This window comes from Callorhinus ursinus, unplaced genomic scaffold (genome assembly GCF_003265705.2).
Source record: "Callorhinus ursinus isolate GAN/ISIS: 27379988/994484 unplaced genomic scaffold, GSC_fseal_2.0 scaffold21, whole genome shotgun sequence".
NCBI lineage: Eukaryota > Metazoa > Chordata > Mammalia > Carnivora > Otariidae > Callorhinus > Callorhinus ursinus.
Genome location: NW_027397083.1, coordinates 155,893 through 179,251, shown reverse-complemented (window position 1 = coordinate 179,251; position 23,359 = coordinate 155,893). Strand labels below are relative to the sequence as shown.

Sequence of the window (23,359 nt, the reverse complement as noted above, 5' to 3'; positions counted from 1 at the left end):
GCCAGCCTTATCTCTAGCTACTTCCTTGTTCTAACAGTCAATTAGTAGTTTCCAGACTTTGGGAGAGAGGGAAGGGATCCCCATAAGCCACATCTGTACTTAGATCAGTTCTTCTCCCTCACTTCTTTTAAGAATACTGGTCATAACTAAAGTTTAGTGAAAGGCAATTATATGTCAGGCACTTCGCTGAACCCTTGACATTAATTATCTAATGGAAGCAGCTACTATAATCACCATTTACAGAAAAGGAATTGAGTTCACAGAGGAAGCAGGTTATGTAGATAGCTAAGGCAGTTGGACTTCAGGCCCCCAAGCTGTCTATTGCCTTTTTTCACAGGAAGAGTCTTTCTGGTCTTTCAGAACTTAGTTGAGGAGTCACCTTCTCTAATCTTCCTGGTCTGAGCTAAACACCTCCAGTATCCTATATATACCATAGCAGCCTGTGTTCCTGTCTATCATGACACTTGGCACACTCTATAATGATCCGTTTACTTCTCCGTCCCCTCACTAGAGAATAGTCTCCCTGAGGGCAGGGTCCATATCCACATTTGTTTTATATCCCCTAGCACAGTGCCTAGAACACAGATGGTGCTCAACAGATGTTTCCTGAATAAGCAAATGGATACACTAATGGTATCAAATGGATTTCCCAGGTTTAATTCACTTTGGTAGAAAGAAGAGCTATGTCCTAAGCAATCAAGAAATTGAGTGAAATGTATTCTTCCTTTGATAAAACTTTGCTGTTTTGAGATGTAAAGTCAGCATGTTAATTTTAAGGCCTTGCCACTATCACCTAAAAGATACCAAGGAAAAAATGCAAGGATAAAAAACCCATTTCAAGCAACAACGAGCTACGAAGGAGGCATAGGCGGTACACTGGGGAGAACAGAATGAAAAACCAGAACTTACCTGATTGCCAAAGGATCATTCCCTTTGACACAAACTCTGAACATATACAACTTGGGGAAGAAGAACTGCCCCAAGGAACAAAGATGGGCATTTCTTTTGATAGAAAAATCCAAACTAAGTTTCAGTTTTATGAGAAAATTTTTTAACCAAGAGGTGTGTAATTTAATTTTTCACATCAGAGGAGAAAAAAACCTGCCATGGAGCAGGGATAAAAGGCCACATTCACTGTCAGGAGACTGTTGTGTCCTGTTCCATTTAAGAAGTATATTTATTTACTATTGGTGAATTGACCCGTATGATTTATGAGGTTTTCCTGATCATAAAATATGACCTGAAATATGTGATCACATGAAAGATGTGACCATAAAATATGACCTGAAAAACAGGCACACAGTCACTAAGAAGTGGGAGAGTTTGGAACAAGAGCATACGATTAGACATTAGAACCACAAGCATTTGTGCTGATGGGCAAAATGGGCTTGGGAGATAGCTGATCTTCCTGCAGTCCTTAAGTGGACAAAAATAATTAGCCTCTTCTACTTGGTGTGTGAATCAGAGCACTGAAAAAGATGTTCAACATTTCAGAAAATGATATGAAAATCAAGGTTATCACAACTTTCTATGGAGTAACAAAGGGGTTTTAAGTGAGAAAAACTAAAATTTCCCCTGGTCACAAGAAAAGACCTTTGATCTCTAGAACTAAACTAGTGAACTAAACTAGTTCTAACAAATGTCTTAGTATCACTCCCTGAACAAGGGAAAATCTGGCCCTAGTGAGGTAATTTCATCCCATTTAATTGGACAGGGGCAAAACCAGCATAAGTCCTTTCTCAGATACTCTTTTCAGTTGCCTTGGGACACATCCTCTGGTGTTCTTCTGTGCAAGTGAACTGAAACAACCCACCAGGTGAGAATCAGTCACTGGTAGAGGAGAAACAGTGCTGTTTAAACCATGTATTCATTTCACACCTATCACCCAGTATCTGAAATACATCCCAACGCCTGCCATGCTCTGAGTTTACCTAGAGCCCTGCACCCAAGCAGCTGAAGTATTCCACACAGGCACCCGAGGCTGGAGTCATAGTAAGACAGAAGCACTGGTCCCTTCTTTTTTGAAAGCGAAGTACCCAAATTTGAGTATTTTGTCTTATCACCCAGAATTACCCCTGGAATCAAGGACTACAAATGGGACTAACTAGTATAAAGTTCTCACTAATACCTGGCCCCACTTACCACACTGTAGGCCAGAACGCACTAGCAAAGTACGGTAAGATTCCCAACGTGAAGCTCACACACAACAGGGGAAGGGACCCATGGAGACCACTCAGATCCAACAGATCAAGTTAGATAAAAACATATAAACAAAACCGCAACCCAAAGAGGTTAAGGGACTCAACTAACATCGCCATCGGATGTCCTGCCGGCTGCAGAAGCAAGGCCAGAGGCCTCCTAACGAAGTCCCAGGTTGGAGTGGACTGTGTGAGCAGAGCATGAAAGTCACTGCATCTGCGTGGCCTGTTCTCTTTCATGCAACGAATAATGAGCAGTGAAGCAGGACCTACTGTTCCCTGCTTTATCAATTACAATTTGCCCCAGCACAGCACGTGGGGAGAACTGCATTCTGAAGAGGGAAAGAATAAAAAGGCGACACGGGCACCAGCTGCACTCACATTGATCATGGCATTGGATGTTATCCTAAAGAGCGTGGCCCGCTCATTGACCTGCTTGATCTTCTCGTTGCTCTCGGCGGGCAGCCGCAGGGCCTCCAGCTCGCTGAGGGAGCGCTGCAGTGCCGTGCCGTGCTTGGCTATCAGGTCATTGCATGTGCTCAGGTCCTCCACTTTGCTGGACAGCGTCCGCAGGGTATTCTGCAGCTCCGTCTTGTCAGTTTGTGAGACAGACTCTTCATCTCCTGACTCATCTGTAGGAGCCAAAAGGTGAGTTATAGGACTCCACTTATGTGACTCCAGAGCTGAGAGTCGGAACCCCACCACCTCTGTCCACAACGAAACCAGCACTCCTCGCGCTGTGCATTTGGACCAACGGAGAGCTTGCCATTACCAGACAACTGGGCTCTGATGTGGTCCACAGCCCACCTGTACCACAAACACCTGCATGGTTCTTCCTTTTTTCCCCGCCGGGGCACACGACAATGAGCGTTTATTTTGCCCAAGCTTTTCTTTTTTCTTCCAGTTTTATTGAGTCATCACTGACATATAGCACTGTATAAGCATGATCTGACTTACATATATTGACAAATGATCACAGTAAATTTATTTATTTATTTATTTATTTATTTATTTTTTAAAGATTTTATCCATTTATCTGACAGAGAGAGACAGCGAGAGCAGGAACACAAGCAGGGGGAGTGGGAGAGGGAGAAGCAGGCTTCCCGCCGAGCAGGGAGCCCGATGTAGGACTCGATCCCAGGACCCCGGGACCACGACCCGAGCCGAAGGCAGACGCTCAACGACTGAGCCACCCAGGCGCCCATCACAGTAAATTTAGTTAGCATCCATCATCTCATATAGACACACAAAAAAAGGAAAAAAAGTTTTTTTCCTAGTGATGAGAACCTCTAGGATGTACTCTCTTAGCAATTATCAAATATACCATATAGTGTTAACTATCGTCATCATTTAGGGGCTCCTGGGTGGCTCAGTCAGTTAAGCATCTGCCTTCTGCTCAGGTTATGATCCCTGGGTCTGGGGATCGAGTCCCGCATCAAGCTCCCTGCTCCGTACGGAGTCTGCTTCTCCCTTCCCCTGCCGCTCCCCCCGCTTATGCTCACTCTCTCTCTCTGTTAAATAAATAAATAAAATCTTAAAAAAAAAAAAAACCCAAAAAACTATAGTCATCATGTTGTGTGTCACATCCCCAGTATTTATTTATCTTATAACTGAAAGTCTCTACCTTTTGTCCCCCTACATTCAATTTCCCCCCCCCCCCCCCCCTAGGCTTCTTCTTAAAGGCGCCAACACTCTGGCCCCACCCCAGAAATTGATTTGGCTGGTAGGAGGCAAGGCCCAAGAACCTGAATTTTGAATAAGCTGCCCAGACCATTCTGATGCACACTGAAGTTTGAGAACCAATGATCCCTGGAAGATAGGATGGAGAAGCTAAATAGCTCCTGGGATTGGGATTGAATTGGGGAGCCTTGTAACTCCAGCTTGAGGGTTCCAATCCAGTCCAAGCTGATCATTACTATAAATCCACGATTATCCATTGGGTGATGGGTGAGCCCTGTATGAAATGGGTTGAGAATTGCACTCTGGTTCTTTGTAAGCAATATCCACATCACCAAAAGACTCATTAATTTACCTTTTCCAAAGGAGAGCTCAGGAAGTTTGTGATGAACTCATCTGACACTAAAGCCACCCCTGCACTGAAATGACCCTCCAACAGTAGGTCAAATAGTTGTACCATGTTGTACCTCTCGCTATCAGTTCTGTACCCAACACTCTGCAACTTCAAAATGCTTTTCTAGCAATGTCACTTCCTTTGAGGGAGCTAACATCAGCACTAAAATCAAAACAAAAGAAAATAAGGAAAGACCTCCCCTATCTGCTAGCCCGAGAGGCAGGACTGAAGTCAAAATATAACCTGTTACAAAAAAACTTACAAAGCGGTAAATTTCCTTTCGCTGTTTAACAGATAAAATACAGTGTGGGAAATGACAGGGGATAAAAAAACAAGAGATGAACAAAAGCCAGCAGGTGACCATCTTGGTCAGCTCTGAGTGGACAAGCTCAGTGTGATTAAACTATCAACAAGGGGCTGGGCAGGGGAAATACCACCATTTTCCTTGAAGAAAAATCGAAACATGTGTAGACCACTCTTTTTAGTGAAACTAAGGTAGCAAACTGAAGAGTTTCCATAGAAAGTATCCCATATAATGTGTCTTGCAATCTATAAAGACTGTTTCAACTCAGAAGATACTTAAGTAAGAAAATGCCAGGAGAAAAAGCAAAAAAGTAAAGATAGAATCTAACCATGAGTTGTAATAATCTTAAGACAGACCTAGCAATAAAATATTTCTTTCCCCAAATTTTAAGGTACTCAAATGGCATTAAAAGCCAAAATGACAACCGTTATGCTTCTAGGACAGAGTTTCTCCATCTCGGTACTACTGACATTTGGGCCCAGTTAACTCCTCGTTGTGAGGGCTGTCCTGCGCAGCCTCCCCGGCCTCTCCTCACTGATGCCCATAGTACCAGCATTCCTCAGCTAGGACCACAGAAACATCTCCAGACACTGCCTGATGACCCCCGCAGGGCAGAACTGCGCCCAGATGAAAACTGCCACTCCGGGAGAAATACCGCATGAGGAGGAGATGCCTGAGTCAGTCAGATGGGTGATAATTAACGGACAGTGAGGTAATAAAATAAGGTATGTGCCTAGGAGGGGCAAACAGGAAGCTCCCCAGACGTGGTGTTCTCTGCTCCCTACCCGATTCTGCCAGCATCTTCACAGCCTTCGCCTTGGCCAGCTCCAGGGCCGTCACCCAGCGCTGCCGCTCCACTTCTGAGCTCGCCTTCAGATGGTAGGTCTGAGCGCCGCCATTGGAGATGATGAAGTTGCAGGAGTCCTCCACGGTGATGTTGGCCGTGGCGAGGTTGATGGTACCACGGCAAGTGTGTCTCATTTCTGCCTTTGACCTGCAATAATGAGACAAAGACCAGCTAAGTAGAAAGTGGATGGGTGGTTTATCCTTCACTGCCTTCCTTGTCTTCTCGTAGCTCTAAGCTTTTTGAACATGTGGCAGCCTTAGGAAACAGCAAGTTCTACTATTTCCCTTACACAGCTCCCCAAGATTCCAGAAACAATCAGTAGGGATTTCCTTTCACAGCCATTAAATGGTATTACTGAGTCAGACTGTATTGCTCCGCTGTTTTAGAAATAGCCTTCATGGAAGTATAACGACATACAATGTGAATTCAGCAATTTTAAGTGTATAATGCAGTGAGTTTTGACAAATGTATACAATTGTGTAACCACCTCCACAATCAAGATGTAGAACACGTCCATCACACCAAAAAGAGTTCCCTCATTACCCTTTTGTAGTCAGGAATTACCTATTTAGCAAGTTATAATTTTAAAATAGTGATTTATGGGGCGCCTGGGTGGCTCAGATGGTTAAGCATCTGCCTTCAGCTCAGGTCACTATCTACAGTTCCTGGGATCAAGCCCCACGTTGGGCTCCCAGGCTCAGCGGGGAGTCTGTTTCTCCCTCTCCCTCTCCCCCTGCTTATGCTCTCTCTCAATGAATAAATAAAATCTTTAAAAAATAAAATAAGTGACTTATAAACTCACACAACAAAATTTCTTTTAACACTCTCACTCCCTCAGAGGAAGAATAGCTCTGTTTCACATATACTGAACAACCTCCCTCCCTAACCTCAACTCAGCCCAAATGAGAATTGTCATACTACACTTAGAATTACATTGCATCAGTGTAAGGCACGCTGAGATGCTTAGGGTATTAAATATTGACTACAGCTCAAATGATATATGAAAGAGGAATAACTAGCTTTCTGTGGGAGTAAAGAAAGAATAATCATAAAAGAATCACCAAGTAATATAATCTTTTGGGAATATGCTCTTTCCAAGGATCCACTGACCTCTATTGGTAGGAACTCCTAAGCCATCCTATTAATAGCTAGGAAAGATTCAGCAAATCTGTTCTCAGAGGATTGGGTGCAAAAATTTTCCCCATCTCTACTGACAGTTCTATTAATAGACTAACTTTTGAACTTTACATCACTACCTGGTGACAACAAGCTAACTTCACAGAAAATACCAAGCTGCTAGCACAATTGTGTATACCTTGCAAACTGAGCTAATTTCCCCACCGCCCGTTGGGTTATGCCCAGAGACCTGCATGTTGAGACCATGGTTTTCCCTGACCAAGTTGGAACATAAAGAGGTCAAAGTCCTTTGCCGACTGCCACAGTGCAGAGCGGAGCCATTTCCCTTTCACTGGAGTCAAGCAGCCCCATACACCTGGCACAGCCCCATACACCTGGCACATTCCTGCGTGCCAGAAATGACACACACCCCATCTCCAGAAACTAAGACTTGGTATATTTGAGAAAGTCTGTTTACTGTGCTTAGGAAGACAGATTTGCTATTGTTCAGTGTGTCACATGAAACTGGTTTTTCCTCCTCAAATGCACAAATGAGCAGTATGGGAGGGCCAAGGGGGTCTCAATGGCCTGGGCCATTTTCCATCCCCTGCACCTGCCACACTGTAATGTGAATCCCTGTTTTTTCTATTCTTACCTCCCCTCCCCCCACCCCCAAGCTTCAGTTACGTTATGAATAATGCAGGCCGAATTTCAGACCCACAGCTGACAGGCCAGCTCACCCTTGCTTTCCACTCCAAAGGTGCTACTTGGACTTTTACCACATTCCTCACAATCTGTTGGTACTTTTCACCTGCCACTTCCTAGGAATCTCTTCTGCCTGCGTCATCTTCATGAACTAAAGGAGTTTCTCAAATCACATAAAGTCCATAGCAGTTTTAGAAATACCAAGGAACCCAAAGAGTAAGGCAGGCTTGACTCAGGAGCTCTTGGGTTCAGGCAGATACACCCATGTTTATAAATGATTAGTGCAGTTCAGAGTGCAAGGTAAGTTCTTCCAGTACTACAGCAACAATTAGGTGGTACTTTCTGTCTAGAAAGTTCCCTGAAAAGGCCAGCCGAAACAGTAACTCAATCTCTGGAAACTAGTCAGGAAAACGAATGCTATGTGTCTGGGAAAGCTGAGGTTCTACATACGGCTTTAAGTAATGGAACATCCATGTAACTGTGTATGTAAGGAAGAACAGGATGGGTAAAAAGAGGGAAGTGGCCCGCCAAAGCCCGTTAGGACAGTTCATCACAGGCTGGGTCAAAGAAATATATGATCTCAGTTAAAAAGAAAACAGCATTTTGTAAAAGGCATATAGAGGAGATGACAGGTTATGGAGGCATGAAAAATGGGAGGAATGACAATTTAGCTAAATAACTCCAGGGAGATGGGGACCCGAAGAACCCTGTTAAGAAGAATAAATTACCAGTGTAGTCGGTAGGAAATACTTCAAAGTGATTTTGAAGGTAGTGCACAGATTTGATAACCCTGGTTCCTGTTGCTTGGTTGGTCTGTGGGTGGGACCATCTTAGCTGGCAAAGACAGGCCTATGCACATTTCCCAATATGTGGTTTGGTATGCTTTGGAAGGAGTCTGATCTGTAGTCATTAGCTCTTGTAAAAGAGAAGTTAAAAGTGGTTACAAATACCTGAAGAGACAGCAACATATAAGTTCTTAATGTCCAGCCAAGATCAACACTGATTAAGACTGGTACTGATTAAAGAATCAACTGGTCTGGAAAGTGAATCTGGTAAGAACTTGGATGAGGAAAAATGGCCACACAGTAAGGCCCTCAGCTGACACACAACTTCTGAAGATGAGCAATCAATATTAATAGTGACTTACAAGCCAAGTTAGGATACGAGTCAATTGAACATTAGAATGATGGTCAGTGAAACAGGAAAATAGGACTTGAGTAGGGGAAAAATTTTGGAACACACTAAAATGTTAGATTTGTGATCTAACCTTAAAACTGATCGTCCTGGATGCGTACTTAGAAAGGGTTAAAATTAAAATCAATTCTGAATATAATAATGCAAATGATACAACTGTTCACAACGTGGCTGAAGCAGTAAGGATGTGCTAAGGCACTTTCCAATGTTAGAGACTAGATAAGAATGTGTTCTTACTTCAACAACCTCCAACTCCCACCTTCAATTTCCCCTCAAAATTCTCTAAGAGCTGATACAATGGGGTTGATGGAAGAGATTCATTCCCCCTAACTCTCCTGGTGGCAGAATGACTACCTGCAAAGGAAGAGAAATAGAGTGAGCTGTTCTTAACAGCGTTTGGGGTCTCAGGATGGTCTTTATAAAAAGATTTCAAGTAGAAATGCCATTATATTAAGAAAAGTCTCCCTTAAAGGAGACTTATACATTTTGTATAAAGTACACACAGTAACTATGATCTATGAACTTGCTATATAGGCAAGCAATAATCTCTATTATCTGACTGATTCATGTAACACTACCCTGGGTTTTAGGTTATGTTGGTGTGAGGAGAACTAATTTCAAATCCTGACTCCTTAAGACCGTGGAAGAGTTGCCCAGCTAGGTCTCAGTTTCCTCATCAGTAAGATAGGAATATCTCCTAACTCCAGGGTTATTGCTGGGAGTCAGTGAAAGTACCCAAACTGTCCAGGCCTCAGGAAATGTTTATGTCCTGTCCCCAAAGCCAGTATCATTATCTCCAGTAACTCGAGGAGCCAAAAGCATGCTACAGTGATGGCAAGACTGTCAGTCACCATAAATATATATTAAACATTCCAAAACAAACAAGAAGTAATCATACCAAAGACATGGACTCTTCTTTTAATAAAACTTCAACCTAACCAACCAAAGAGACCCCAGAAATACTGGATAGACCGCTTAAATCATGCCCATGGGGGTAGGTGGGCTCAGCATACATAAAAGCAGCACTGGAGTGCACATCTCCATTCTGGGCTGTCCAGAAGGTGAAAGCCTATGTCAAGTCTGGGAGAGATAAGGAAGACAGGGGCTTAGATACGGAGGCCACCCTGTGCCTGGTGTCCTTGTGCCTGAACATGGAGAGAACAACGGCAGGTACATCAAGGGCTGCTAATAACCTTGAACTCTGGAGATCGAGGACAGACAGCTAAGACTTGGGACTTTCACAGTAAGTTCCTGGAGAGCCATGCCTGGGCTTTGCTCTTCCACATGTGCCCCTTAGCACCTACAACAGCGCCTTCCTTGCAGAATTCATCATTGCACCTCTGTGCTGGTGGAAACACATTGGAAGAGTAGATGCTCTCCAAACAAATGGAAAGGCCAGGAACGGAGGGGAAGGTATTGCACCAAGGGCGGGTAACCCAGGTGGAGGGGTTAGACCCGGGGCGTTCACTTTTGTGATGGTGGGCTCGCGTCGCGGGCTGTCAAGGCGCGCAGGTGACGAAAAGGGGCCTGGGGCGACCTCAGCTGCGGTGCCGGCTCGAGAGGGTGACGGCGCGAGGACTGTGGGCTGCGGTGGGGGACGGCGCCCCGGAAGCAGTTACCTGTAGTAGCTCAGGAGCCCGTTGCTCAGCACGAACCACCGCCGCTGGTAGCCTTTGATATAATTGGTCCATTTGAAGAGCCAGCCCTCTCGAGCCGAGCCCGAACCCCCGGCGCCCGAGCCGCCGGAGCCCCCCGCCGGCGGCGCAGGGGCCGGGCCCGCAGCCGCCACTCCCCCGGCGCCGGGGCCCGGGCCGCCCGCCGCCACCGAGGCCACCGTGCCAAGCGCGGCCCCGGAGCCTGGCCCCGAGTCTCCGCGGCCGCCGCCGCCTCCCACCACGGGGGGACCCGTGCCGCCGCCGCCCGGAGCTGCGATGGCCGCCGGGCCCGGCCCCACCACCCCTCTCAGCTCCGTCGCCGCCATGAGCCGCCGCCGCCCCGAAATACAGGACCGGAACCGCCTACGAGAGCCGCCCTCGCCGCCCTGAGCGCCCCACACGGCTAGCGCATCAGCCGCAGCCGCGCAGCGTCCCCGCCCCGCCAGGCCCGCTGCGGGAGGGCGGGCTCGGCCGCCGGGAAGGAGGCAGTCGATTGGTGCCGCTGAGCGTCACTTGCGGAGGACCCCTAGGACATTGGCATTTCTCTCGGGCCTGTCATCCCACACCGCCCAGTGAGAGCCCGGGGTGGGACGCGTCCTGCAGGCACGCCGCTGACTGGCTCAGGTGAAGGCCAATCAGACTCATGTACAAGCCCATTGGTGCTTTCCCGAAGTCTCCGGCGCTCAGGGAGGACTCGAGAATGCAGAGTGCCCGGCCAATTCGATCACCGATTGGCCAGGGTTTCCGCCACTCATTTCAGTTTATGACCCCGTCACTGCCACGTCACCCCCTCCCATCACTCTTCTCTCGTCCCAGTTCCGCCCTTACGGATTGGTGGTTGGTGTCAGCTGCTCAGCCTTTTCTACCACTTGCTAAACGAGATGAGGAACAAGGGAAGGAGTCTCGTTTTCACATCCTCACTTTCCTATCTTATTGGTTCGCGTGCATGTCATTCACATGTTGGAGGAGAGACGGAGTGGGGATTAGAGATGATTGGTTCCGGATGGTGTCTGTGACAGCTGACGCTTGGCAGTGCTGACCAATAACAGAGACGTAATGAGAGAGGGGCTGACCGGAGGCAACCAATAAAATCCGGGAAGCCCGCAGTGGGGGCTTGCCTGCTTGCTTCCAGCCTTTCGGGATAGGCGAAGAGTCTTCTCCCCAAAAGCGTTTTTTCACAAAAGCGTTGGAGTCACTCTTCCTGAGTTAAAAACATCCGTATAGTTTCCTGTTGGGAAGAGTGACTCTCAGCAGGTTGCCACTGCCTGTGAAAAGCCCCCTTTTAGGGCCTCCTCCTAGCGGCTGGCTCTGAGCTGGAGGCCCGGATTGCTGCGGAGTCCACAAATAGCTTCCCCAGTTCCTTCCTGGGTCCAAGATCCTCCTAATTCCCTTCCCCGGTTTGCTCATTCATCGCACCACACCCCTTAACTCTTGATTCCAGACTGTATGCTCTTGTTAAGAGTAGGCAGCTAGTTAGGTTTTAACAATACCTGGAGTCCAGAAACGGGTAAATCGCGGCCAGCGCGTAGTTGTAAGAAAGTCAGAGGCCTGTCCGGGCAGAACTACCAAAACAAAGCCACGGGAAACCGGATCAAACCAGACCGGCCCAAGCCGGCTGACAAAGAAGGCTGGAAACGCCCGACAGAATCAGGAAGAAAAGGCGGGAAACCCTGCTTTCAAGAAATCCCCGCCTCGGGTAATAAATATTCCACCCCCTAGTTAACAACTGTCACTAAAAGGTAGAAACCCAAGCCCCCCGTGTGCAGCTATCCCTCGAGCCGGCCTGCTCTCACATCTGCGGAGCGTACTTGCACTTTAATAAACTTTCCTGCTTGCACCGCTCATCCACTGTGTCTGGTCTGTCTTTGAATTCTTTCTTTCGATGAGACCAAGAGCGTCCAGAGACATCCTTGGAATGGGCTGAGCAGAGGCCACAGGGCCCGGGTTTCCCCAGTCCACGGGCAGCACCTTTTTGGCGAGCCAGCCAGAAGGAGGTAACAGCCGTTGAGCGACCCTCTCCACCACTGGTGAGTCTCCAACTCTCGCCTGTCTTTGTGCTGGAGAGTTGCTTAGTCAAGTCACCATTCCTCCTTTGCTCTACTCTCTCTGGTCTACCTGGGAACCGGATGTCTGGTAGCATTTATGAGAGACTAATTTTCAGCTCCAAAGAATAAAGGGACACTTGCTCCTTCCAGCCGAAAGGCACTCTTAGGTGACTGAGAGTTTTATGGAAGTGTCGGAAATTATTTCTGAGGCCGCACAGCAGTCCCATGGGGCTTTGCATCTCCCTGGTAATTAAAACTTTGGCTCATCTGGATATGCACACATAGGACTGAGCTTCCAGTGCTCCGAGCTCCTCTGGTTGTCTTAGATTTCTGGTGCAAGAAACCGAGACATGTGAGAGAGTGATCCATGGTCACTCGTGCAAGTGACACAGCAGCACACAGAGATCCTCTCCACTGGTCCCGAGGTGACTGTCTGAGATTCCCAGGCTGACTCTGTCTGCAGGAATCTGCCTCTTGGTCATGGGACACTGACCCACCTTGTCTGCCTTCAACTGCTTCCTCTCCTACCTACTTCTGCACTCTCCTCTGTTGGTGGTGGGGCACGGAGACCTGCGAGATGTCCTGTCCCCTGTGGCAGAGGTCCGGCACAACTGCCAACTCAGACTGTGATCACCATAAAGTAGCTATAAACCATTCTACTCCCTGGCAAAGGACCCCACCCCTCGAGATCTCTCCCTGTGGGTATGCCTTATCCACCACTTAATTAGATGTGACTCAACCCAAATAATTCAGGGATGCAAAGAGAACTGGAAAATAGAGGTTAGTTTCACCAGAACTGACCACAAAGTGGGGGGAGATCAAACAGGTCAGACGAGAAACATTTAGACGGTCAAAGGGACCCCGTCCCTGGTGGCTGTTGTTTGCCACCAACTGTTAAGAGGCCTAACAGAACAAGGGAGGTGGGATATTCAGAGATCTTGAATCATGATGATGCCCGTTCCCAAGGGATCCATCCTAGGACATCAGGGTTAATTATTGGGCATTGTTTCTATCGGGTCTTCAGGAAGGCTGTCACTCCTGGGACAGCAGGTGCCAGAAAAACGCTTGGGCCCTGGGATGCCAGGGCCGCTGGGTCATCACTTGGCATGCTGGCCACAGCCATGATTTCAGGGGTGAATGGACAGCAGGCTCGGGACACCCACAGTCCAGTCACCACTGGAACTCTCTAGAAGAGAGAGTATCCACTTGAGATCCTATCAGGTTTCGGAGAGAGAGCTAACTCTCCTCAGGGAAATAGGACTCCAGGCTTCTGGTAATGGGAACCCTGGTTTAGTTGCTCCTTTTCTCTTTACAGGAGTCAACTATCTCCCTGAAGACAATGGGATATTCCACCTCCATCCCCAAAGACTCCCCCCTCTGGGATGTATTTTGAGACAATGGGATCAGCTCCTATTAGAAAGCCTAAATAAGAAAATGCTTATTTTCTTTTGTAACATTGCTTGGCCACCATATAAGCTAGAGGGGAGGTCTGGTCAGAAAATGATAGTCTTAACTATAAAACCATATTGCAAGTCGATGTCTTCCATATGATACAAGAAAAGTGGGTAGAGATCCCTTCTTTCCAGGCCTTTATGGCCCTCAGGGATGCCCCTGACACATATAAAACATGCACAGTGGGAGGGGGTCATTTAGATCTTGGCCCCAAGAAAGGAATTCTTGCAGTAGCTCCCCTCGGAAACACCCCAACACCGTTGGCTCCAGCCCAAGCAACCACTCCCCCACCCTAGCAGCCAATCTACCCTCCTTGACCAGACTCGGGCCCAAAGAAAAAGTTCCTCTGCCCCCTCCAGGAGGTGGTGGGTGGACCTCAGGGGACCACAAAGACTCTCTGTCCCCTTTTTGATGTCAGATCTCAGGCAGTGCCATGAGTGTTAAGCCAGTTTTCTGAGGATCCCAGCAAATCTACTGAGAAATTCAGGAGACTGACTGCAGTCTTTTGCTCTAACCTGGAAGGACCTTCTGGTCATTCTGTCCCATTGCTGCCATCCGGAGGAACCATTCCTCCTCTGGGCGGAAGAGGAAAACTTCATGCTACCCAGCCTAACAGATATCCTGGTTGGAATGACCTTCGTACCTCAGATAGACCCTAATTGGAATTATCAGCCTGGGCAGCAGGGACTAGCCCACATGGTACTATGCCTCCTGGAGAGCATGAAGAGGTGTATCATCAAACTAATAAACTATGATAAGGTGAGGTAGATCACCCAAGGACCCACTGACAATCCTGCTCTTTTTCAGTCCCATCCAGTAGAAGGGCCACAAAAGTTCACCAGTGTAGATCCAGATACCCCAGAGGGAAGGTTGGTCCTGGGAGCTCATTTTATAAATGAGGCAGGTCCAGATATTCATAGAAAGCTCCAAAAGATGGCTTTAGGGCCCCAAACTCCCAATACAGGCAACTTTACTCCTTCATGGGCCAATCCTCCAACAAAGGTCCCAATATACAAAGAAGGAAATAAACTGGACTCAGCAGAAAGACTACCAACTCCATCCTGAGGGATGGTGGACGCAAGACCAAAAGGTGATGCTTCCCTAGGCATCCCAGTGGAAAATCATCAAGGGACTACATGACTTTTCTCATTTGGGAAGAGATGTATTAACCTCCTTAGTTAATAGAGTCTTTTCAGGAATTATCCTGTCATGGGTTATCAAGGAAATCACCAGGGCCTGCGACCTATGTCACAAGAACACCACTGGGGGAGGGTTTAAACCACCTCCACTTCTCTAGCCCATCCAAAGACAAGGCACATACCCTGGAAAGGACTGACAGATAAGACTTCACTCAGATGCCCCCATCTCAGGGATCTAAATACCTCCTGGTCTTTGGGGACACTTTCACTGGTTGGATAGAGGCTCATCCTGCTAGAACGGAAAAAGCTCAAGAGGTAGCAAAAGCTCTACTAAAGGAAATTATCCCGTGCTTTGGGCTTCCAAAGTCTCGGCAAAGTGATAACAGCCCGTCCTTTATTGCAAGGGTGACTCAACAAGTGTCTTCTGCCTGGGAATTCATTACCACCTTCACGCTGCCTGGAGACCCCAATCCTTGGGAAAGGTCAAGAGCGCTAATCAAATCTTGGCCAAACTTTGTCAGGTAACCTCAGAATCCTGGATAAAACTCATGCCTATAGACCTCCTGAGAATGAGAATGGCCCCAAAAAGGAACCTCCAACTCAATCCCTTTGAAATGCTATATAAGAGGCCTTTCTTAACAGCAGATCTGCTGTTTGATTCAGAAGCTCACGATTATAAAACATTTAATCAGTCTAAGACAGGTACAGCAGGCTATCATGGATTATGGCAATAAAAATTTACCTGTGCCCAAGAAAGAGCCTGTACCTGCCCAGATCAGGCTAAGGGACATGGTTTTATTAAAGACCTGGAAGGAGGGTTTACCTTCAGATCAATTAGACCCCAAATGGTAGAGACCCTACCAGGTTCTTCTTGGCACCCCAACAGCAGCTAAGCTCTAAGGTATAACTAGCTGGGTTCATTTGTCTAGAATAAAACTAGTGGCTCCAGACCACCCAGAGTTGAAGACTGAGACATTCCATCTAATCCTGTGAGCCAGTGGAAAATCTACGCTACATCTTCAAAAAGATAAGTGATTGACATCCTACTATGAATATTTGCTTTGTACTTTTAGCTATTGCCTGGATTTTTTTTTTAAGTGTTGTTCATTTGAATTTTATTGGTTTTGTAGTTTTTTTCCTTGTATTTAACATATACATTTGTTTCAGCCTTATGGTTGTGTAAAAGCTGTAACATCAGGAGTCCTGGATTTTCTTTATACTGCTTCTCCTTGCAAACCTCTGCTGTCTACTTGCATCTCTGAGTTGTTTTTCTTGCTCTCCTCAAGCCACTCCCCTCCTTCAAACAAAACAACAAAAAACATCTTTCCTATTGGGTCTCACCCTCAGACATGGCCCTAAAAGTCTTATTTTTTCTCATTCTTATTACTGCTCTAACCTAGGCAGATCCACGGAAGAGTTCCAACATCATCTCCCAGGAAATAAGTTTTCCACCTGCTGGATTTATCATTTACATCCCCCCAAAAGGCCTTTCTTACCTCCTCTTTTATCCTGCTTATTCTCCTAATATAAGTCTCCATCAGAAAAACTACCAGGCAAGTTTCCCTTCCGTAGAAGGGATTCTCATCGGCCCTAATTGGATCTGTGTTGACCTATCCCCTCCCACGATATTTCAGGTGGTGAACCCCGCTTATTCCTAAGCTCCACTTGCAGATAACTCCAATAATTCAACCCATAAAAACAGACCTAAAAGATAGGTCAGCTGGCCAGATAGCATCACCTCTGGGGGCAGTCTCTGGACCTCACTTTGCCAACGACCCTTGGACCATCAGACGAATTTCCAATGTCTCAATTCAGTATTCCAGGCATGGAATGCGGCATGTCCGCATAGAAAATATAAACGACACAGATTGCAGTGCCACCCACTGGGTATGTGCCAATTCCACCCTTTCAAGTAAAACCCCAATACATCCATGTTTTGGATCATGGCCTAGCTGGACACTAGCTTTAGTCAGCATTACTGTTCAATTTCTCCCTTCACAACCACACTTTCTAGTTCCCTAGGATACAGGAAGGCAGGACCCGATTCCCCAAATGCACACACAATAACTCTTCCCTGTGGGCCCAACAGCTCCAGGAGCTAGGAACAGCAAGTTCTCCCATAACCTTATGTGCCTCTCCCAAATATCTCCTTATCTGTGTACATCCTTCTCACAATCTACAGGGGCCCCATGTTTACTCAGCCCATATTGGCCCTAGGATTTCAATGCGCTGATAACCTCAAACACTGGGGCAATTGCACCCTGGAGTCCACATCTATAATTCTGCCCACTCCGACACCAGAACCTGAGGAAATGCATTAGCTCCTTGGGGATTTGCATATCATGATACCACCCTGCGAAATCTGATAGCAGCATTAGATGAACTAGCTTTTCCTCTCATTTCTCAGATCTCTGCCAAGTCTCATCTGTCTTTGGCCAATGTGGTTATAGACAACAGGCTGGCTTTAGATTATTTATTGGCTGAACAAGGTATGTGCTGTCATTAACAGAACATGTTGCACCTACATCAACACCACTGGACGGGGGGAAGAGAATATTCCAGAATTCTATGCACCAGCCTAATGGCTGCATCCAATGGCCAAAGGGGCTGATCCTGCTAATAATATTTGGGATGCTGTATGTAAGACCTTTCCATCTGTAACCTGGTTCTTGCCCTTTTTAGGAGCACTAGTGGCTATATTGGAACTTTTGCTTTCTGTACCTTGTTTGTTTAATTTTCTTGTCAAATTTGTTTCTTCCAGACTCCCCACAATTTCATTTACAAATGATGGTGCACCAGGGATTCCAACCCATCCCCTGTGAAGATGAAACCTATCAACACCAAGCCCGTGATTTCCTTCTACTCCCCACTGTCCATCAAGGTGTCCTAAAATTTAGAGAGCAAGGACTTCTGGAACCCTCAGGCAGGGTCAACATCCCAGACCATTATGATGCACCATCACCCATTTTCCCTTCAAAGATTTTAAGGGCCCAGAGTCCTTGAGGGGAGAAATGTTAGAGGAGGCAGCTAGTTAGGTTCTAAAAGAATACCTGGAGACCAGAAAAGGGGAAGCGGTGGCCAGTTCTGTTATCAGAAAGTCAGAGGCCGGTCCTGGCAGCATTCCCAAACCCACGAGAAACCAGATCAAACCAAACTGGCTGACAAAGAAGGCCGGAAACCCCTGGCCAAATAAGGAAGAAAGGGTACAAAATCCTGCTTCCACGAAATCTCTGCCTCCAGTAACCTTCCTCCCCATAGCTAACAGTTGTCAGTAAAAGGTAGAAACCCAAACCCCAGCGTGCTCGAGCCAGCCTGCAGTCACATCTGCTGAGCGTTCTTGAACTGTGATGAACTTTCCTGCCTGCACCGCTCACCTGCTGTATCTGGTCTGTCCTTGAATTCTTTCTTGTGATGAGACCAAGAGCCTCCAGGGACATCCTTGGGTTGGGCTCGGGGAGGCCTCAGGCCTAGGTCTCCCCAGTCCACTGGGCAACACTCCTCATTCTGTCCCACAAGTTGCTGACCCCGCTGTGAGGAGAAAATTGACTCGAGAGGCCCTGCCTTTATGTGTGCTTCTACAGGTGGGTGTCTCTTCCAGACCTAAGGGCCCTGCCCTTGTTGGCTTTAGCATCGTTGACTTGGTTCACATGTTTGTGAAAGTCACAGATTCAGTAGCTCATTGAATATGGAGATGTTGTGAACTATTGTTACGGAGCTTTGGGGAATGCAGCACCTGTTACATTTTGCTAGTTTAAACCCGCAACAGAAAGCGTAAAACAAATTGCTTTTCCTTGGCATTGAGCTCTCTGGTATCAAGAAAGTAAAGAATACTCTTTTTCAGAAAATGTTGATATAAAAGAGAGGAGTGTTTATTCAATTCTGGAGAGAGGATACACTTTGGAAATCCCCAGTTAGATGTAGGCTATTTGTGATTTTAAATTTTTTTTAAGATTTCATTTATTTATTTGACAGAGAGAGAGCACTACCAGGGGTAGGGGGAGAGGGAGAAGCGGGTTCCCCACTGAGCAGGGAGCCCGATGCAGGGCTTGATCCCAGGACCCTGGGATCATGACGTGAGTCGAAGGCAGACGCTTAACGACTGAGGCACCCAGGCACCCTAATTGTGATAAAAAAAAAAAAATTGAATCAAAGTGAATCCCTTTATGCTTGTGTCCTGCCTTTGCTACTTACTGGTTCTGTGACTTTGGGAAAGTCATCCAAGCACTCTGAGCCTCAGTTCTTACTTCTGTTGAATGGGAATAAAACCTTACCGGATGCTGTTGTGATTAAATGCACTTGAACATGTTTGCTAAAACTAAACAGCTACAAAAATGTGACTTGGGTTGCCAAGCACATCCCCCAGATTACTTGCCAACCACAAGGGAGAATTAGATACTTCTACAGTAGGGAAATCTGGCTGTCCCCACTTTAACCCAGCTATCCAACTTAGCATCGCTCACCCTGGGACAATCAGTATTTTTAGGAGGTCCCTGGTGTGTTGCAGCATGAAGTATACAGCATTGCCTAATGAAGTTTTCTTGCCCTAAATGCTAAATCCTGAATGCAATCAAGGCTTCAAATCTAACCTTTGGTTTATAGGAGCTGGAGGAACTGGTTAAACAACACTCCCAAGGAAGACCATCAGATAAATCAAGAATGTGAGGTATTCTATAAGACAACTGGTTTTCTAGAAGACAAGACCTAAAGATTAAGGGAAATTGATGTCATAAAAAAGGTACCATCACCAGGGGGTGATGGTCCTAAATTTAAAAAACTTGAAAGACACAACCACGTGCTTACTAGATTCTGGTTCTGAAAAACAAAACAAAACAAAACAAAACAAAACAAAACAAAACAAAAAACAGCTTTTTAGACATTTTGGGGATAACTGGGGAAATTTGAAAATGGATTGGTATTAGATGATGTTAGGCAGTTACTACGTTTGTTCAGTGTGATATTGGTATGAGGCTATGAAGGAAAAACACCTTTAATATTTGGAGAAGTGATTGGGAGTGAAGAGTCATAATGTCTGTAACTCCCTTTGAAATGGAAAAAGAAAGAAAGGAAAGGAAGATTAAAAGAAAAAGAAAGAGTGAGCCAAGAAAAAGTAATACAGACTTTGAAATGCACGCACACACACATTTATATCTATGTATCATCTGTATATCTCTATATAAAGCAATAGAGCCCAATGTTAATTGTTAATTGTTGGATGTTGGTGAGAAGTATATGGGGATTTGTTGTACTATTATTTCTACTTTTATTGTATATCTGAAAAGAAAATTTTTCTTAATGTTTTCAAAGGCTGGGTTGCATCATCGTCGGCCACCACTGCCTCCGGAATACAGCCCAGATTTCTTACCTGGCAAATCAGGTCCTTGACAATCTGGTGTCACTTCTTTCCCAGGCAGTCTCTTACTCTAATGTCTTGATGTATTCTATGCTCCAATTAAATTGGTCCACACGTCTGTTTCCACGTTTGCCCGGCACTTTCCCATGTGGGTGCCTTTGCGTATGCTCCCCCTTCTTTCCTTTTTTTTTTTTTTAAAGATTTTATTTATTTATTTGACAGAGAGAGACACAGCGAGAGAGGGAACACAAGCAGGGGGAGTGGGAGAGGGAGAAGCAGGCTTCCTGCTGAGCAGAGAGCCCGATGCGGGGCTTGATCCTAGGGCCCTGGGATCATGACCTGAGCCGAAGGCAGACGCTTAATGACTGCGCCACCAAGTTGCCCCACTCCCCCTTCTTTCCATGCATAATATTCTCCCCACACAGCATCTCCTCTGATACCCTGCCTAGAAGTAATGCTCCCCCCTCAGGATACAGAATTTGCTGTGACAATTGTTGTCTCGCCCTAAGTCATTTGTGTTCCTGACATATGACAGCTACTACAGGTCGAGTTCCTCCAGCATGTGATCTGTAGATCTGTATCTGTCATCTTCAGCTCCCGCATGACACAGCCTAGCCTATTCACCCATGTGACAAATATTTATTGAGCATCTACTGGAACATCTCTAGTCTTGAGCCAAGTGTTGGGAACAGGGTAGTGAATGTACAGTGGGTTCTATTCCAAGTGCAATGGAAGCGATTAGGGATTAAAGTGATCCCAATTTTTGTTAAAAATGGTCACTGTGGAGTCACAAGAAGGGGGGAAAGCCAGCAGTAGGGGAGCGCTTGCAGCTTTCTCGAAGAGATGCTGGAGGCTGGATTGAATGTGGTGGCAGGTGGACACGTTCCAGAGGCTCACTGAATAGGTGCAGGAAACCGGGTCAGAGGGAGAAGCGGACCTGAGACGCACTTGGCTGCGATGAGAGCTGGAGCTGGGTGCCCCATCCCAGGCTTCCGCTCTTGAGACAAGGTGGCTGGGGGCACTCGCTCCACGGCACTGGTCCATCATTGCTGCAGGCTGCATCCAAGGAGGCGGCCCAGCCCAAGGCATTTCCTTGGGGTGAGGGCAATTCCCCGAGGGAGACAGGCTCAGCCGTGAGCCCGTGAGCCCGGAGCCACTGACATTGTCAGCAGCTGGGTTTGAGCACCTGCTCCTGAAGAGGGCATTTCCAGAGCACCACATTCTGTATCTATTTTGTAGACACTCCCACAGGGAATAATTGTGTACTTAAAAAACAGGACCTGCCTACTACCTGGGGAAATCTCTAAGACCCTAGCAGGAGGCACCATTGGCTCACTGAGGCTTTATAGCCCAGTGATGAGTTATTCCGCCTCAGGACCCTGATCACTGGGGTCCGTGTTCTGCTTGTGTGAAGGGAATACGATCTTGCGTGATTTACTTAACCTCTCACCAGTTTCTTTATGACCATGTGAATAGCATCTATTTCTCAATGTTTCGAGGGAAGGATTCGATGAAAATGCATGAATGAAATCTGCCTGTCATATAGTAAATGATCAGTATATGCTAACTGTAATTATTAATTATGCAAGGCTGTCTTTGAAGCACAGCAGAGCTAACCCAAGTGGGACCCAAGACTTCCTTGGGAGTATTAGACGTGCTATAGAGAAGCCTAGAAATATTGGGACTTTCTATGATGTAGGAGTGTGTTCGTAAAGTGAAGCTTTATTAAAGTGAATCAGCTTTTACTGTCGTTGTTTTTTTTAAGATTTTATTTATTTGAGAGAGGGAGAGAGGGCACAAGCAGGGGTGGAGAGAGGCAGAGGGAGAGGGAGAAGCAGACCCCCTGCTGGGCAGGGAGACCGACTCAAGACTTGACTCAGGACTTGACCCCAGGACCCTGAGATCATGACCTGAGCCGAAGGCAGACGCTTAACGACTGAGCCACCCAGGTGCCCCGCAGCTTTTACTGATTGTTAAGCACACTCACAAATATAATTGCATTTATTCTTTGTCACGGTCCTGGTTGTTTTACTCCCCCTCTTACACATGGGGAAACTGACTTAAAACAAGTAGGTAACTTGTAAGGGCAAAGCCCTGAATAGCCCCACACCTAAGGCAGGCTGTCCTTTGTACCAGAGGTACCATAAAATCTCTTTTCAATAACATAAACAACTCAGTTACAGCCGGTGTCATCAACACAATGACATGACATTTGGTTTGATTTCGATTAACAGAAAATAAACATAATTTCTCTTATTTTTAAAAAGTATCACCAGTCTGCCCCTGCTGCTGTTACTCCTGGGAAAACTACCATTTTTGCCATTCCTCAAATTTATAATAAATTTTTAAGATTATTCAAAACTGCTTCCCCCCCCCCAGTAACTCTTAACTCTAATACGAAACGACTGAAAAAAATGTGCAAGTGACAGAGACTCCACTTATGTTGGTTTAAACACATAAGAGTTTATTCTCACGTATAAAAGAAATCCTGAGGTAGGCAGCTCAGGGCTGGTAGAGTAGCTCCCTGAAGTCTTCAGAGACACACACTTCTTTCTCTTCTGCTGTGCAGTTTTTGATGTTGAGATTACTTTTTCCCTCAAGATGGCTGCTGGAGCTCCAGCCATCACAACTGCATTCTAGGCAGCAAGAAGAGGGAAGGAGGGAAAAAAGGGTTCCCTTCCAAGGAGCAATTTTTGGATATCCCACACAACATGCCTGCTTACTTCTCTGTTAATGGCGAAGCACTGGGGGATGACTGTACATGTAATTCAGGTTTTCTTTCTCTGCTACTCAACTCACTGCAATCTTGGACAAGTCATGTCCATAGTCTCTTTTCCTTCAAATACAAACCTATTATATTCATTATGAAAGATACTAAAGGTTCAGAAATGTAAATACAGGAAATGAAAATCCCCCATAATCACACCTTTCAGAGATGACTGTTAACATTTTGATATTCTTCCACTACCTTACGGGATTTTCTAAACAATTAATTTTTTTAAAGATGAAATATTTGACGCCTCTACTTACCAGTTTTCCAGGGCTACTGTAACAAAGGACCACAGATTGGGGGGCTTAAACAATGGGAATTTATTTTCTTACAATTCTGGAGGCTAGAAGTTTGAGATCAAATCGCAGGTGTGGACAGGATTGGCTTCTGAAATCTCCCCTTCACTTTTAGATGGCCCTTTTCTCTGTGCCCGTGTCCTAATGTCTTCTTAGAAGGACATTCATATTGGGTTCTAACGCACCCTAATGACCTCATTTTCACTTAACCTCTTTA

The 23,359-nt window shown here is 46.2% G+C and overlaps 1 protein-coding gene across 1 annotated transcript in view; it reads right to left on the bottom strand.

Annotated features, from left to right (window-relative positions):
• Positions 1-11,928, bottom strand: part of OSBP (oxysterol binding protein) — a 35,989-nt gene extending 24,061 nt beyond the window's left edge. The window contains exons 1-3 of the mRNA XM_025878510.2: positions 10,055-11,928; positions 5,359-5,567; positions 2,580-2,830 (exon numbers count right to left, since the gene is read on the bottom strand). Of these exons, the coding sequence (XP_025734295.1) occupies positions 2,580-2,830; positions 5,359-5,567; positions 10,055-10,416 (822 nt within the window). The 5' untranslated portion in view covers positions 10,417-11,928. The remainder of the gene's footprint in view (positions 1-2,579; positions 2,831-5,358; positions 5,568-10,054) is intronic.
• Positions 11,929-23,359: the final 11,431 nt, after the last annotated feature.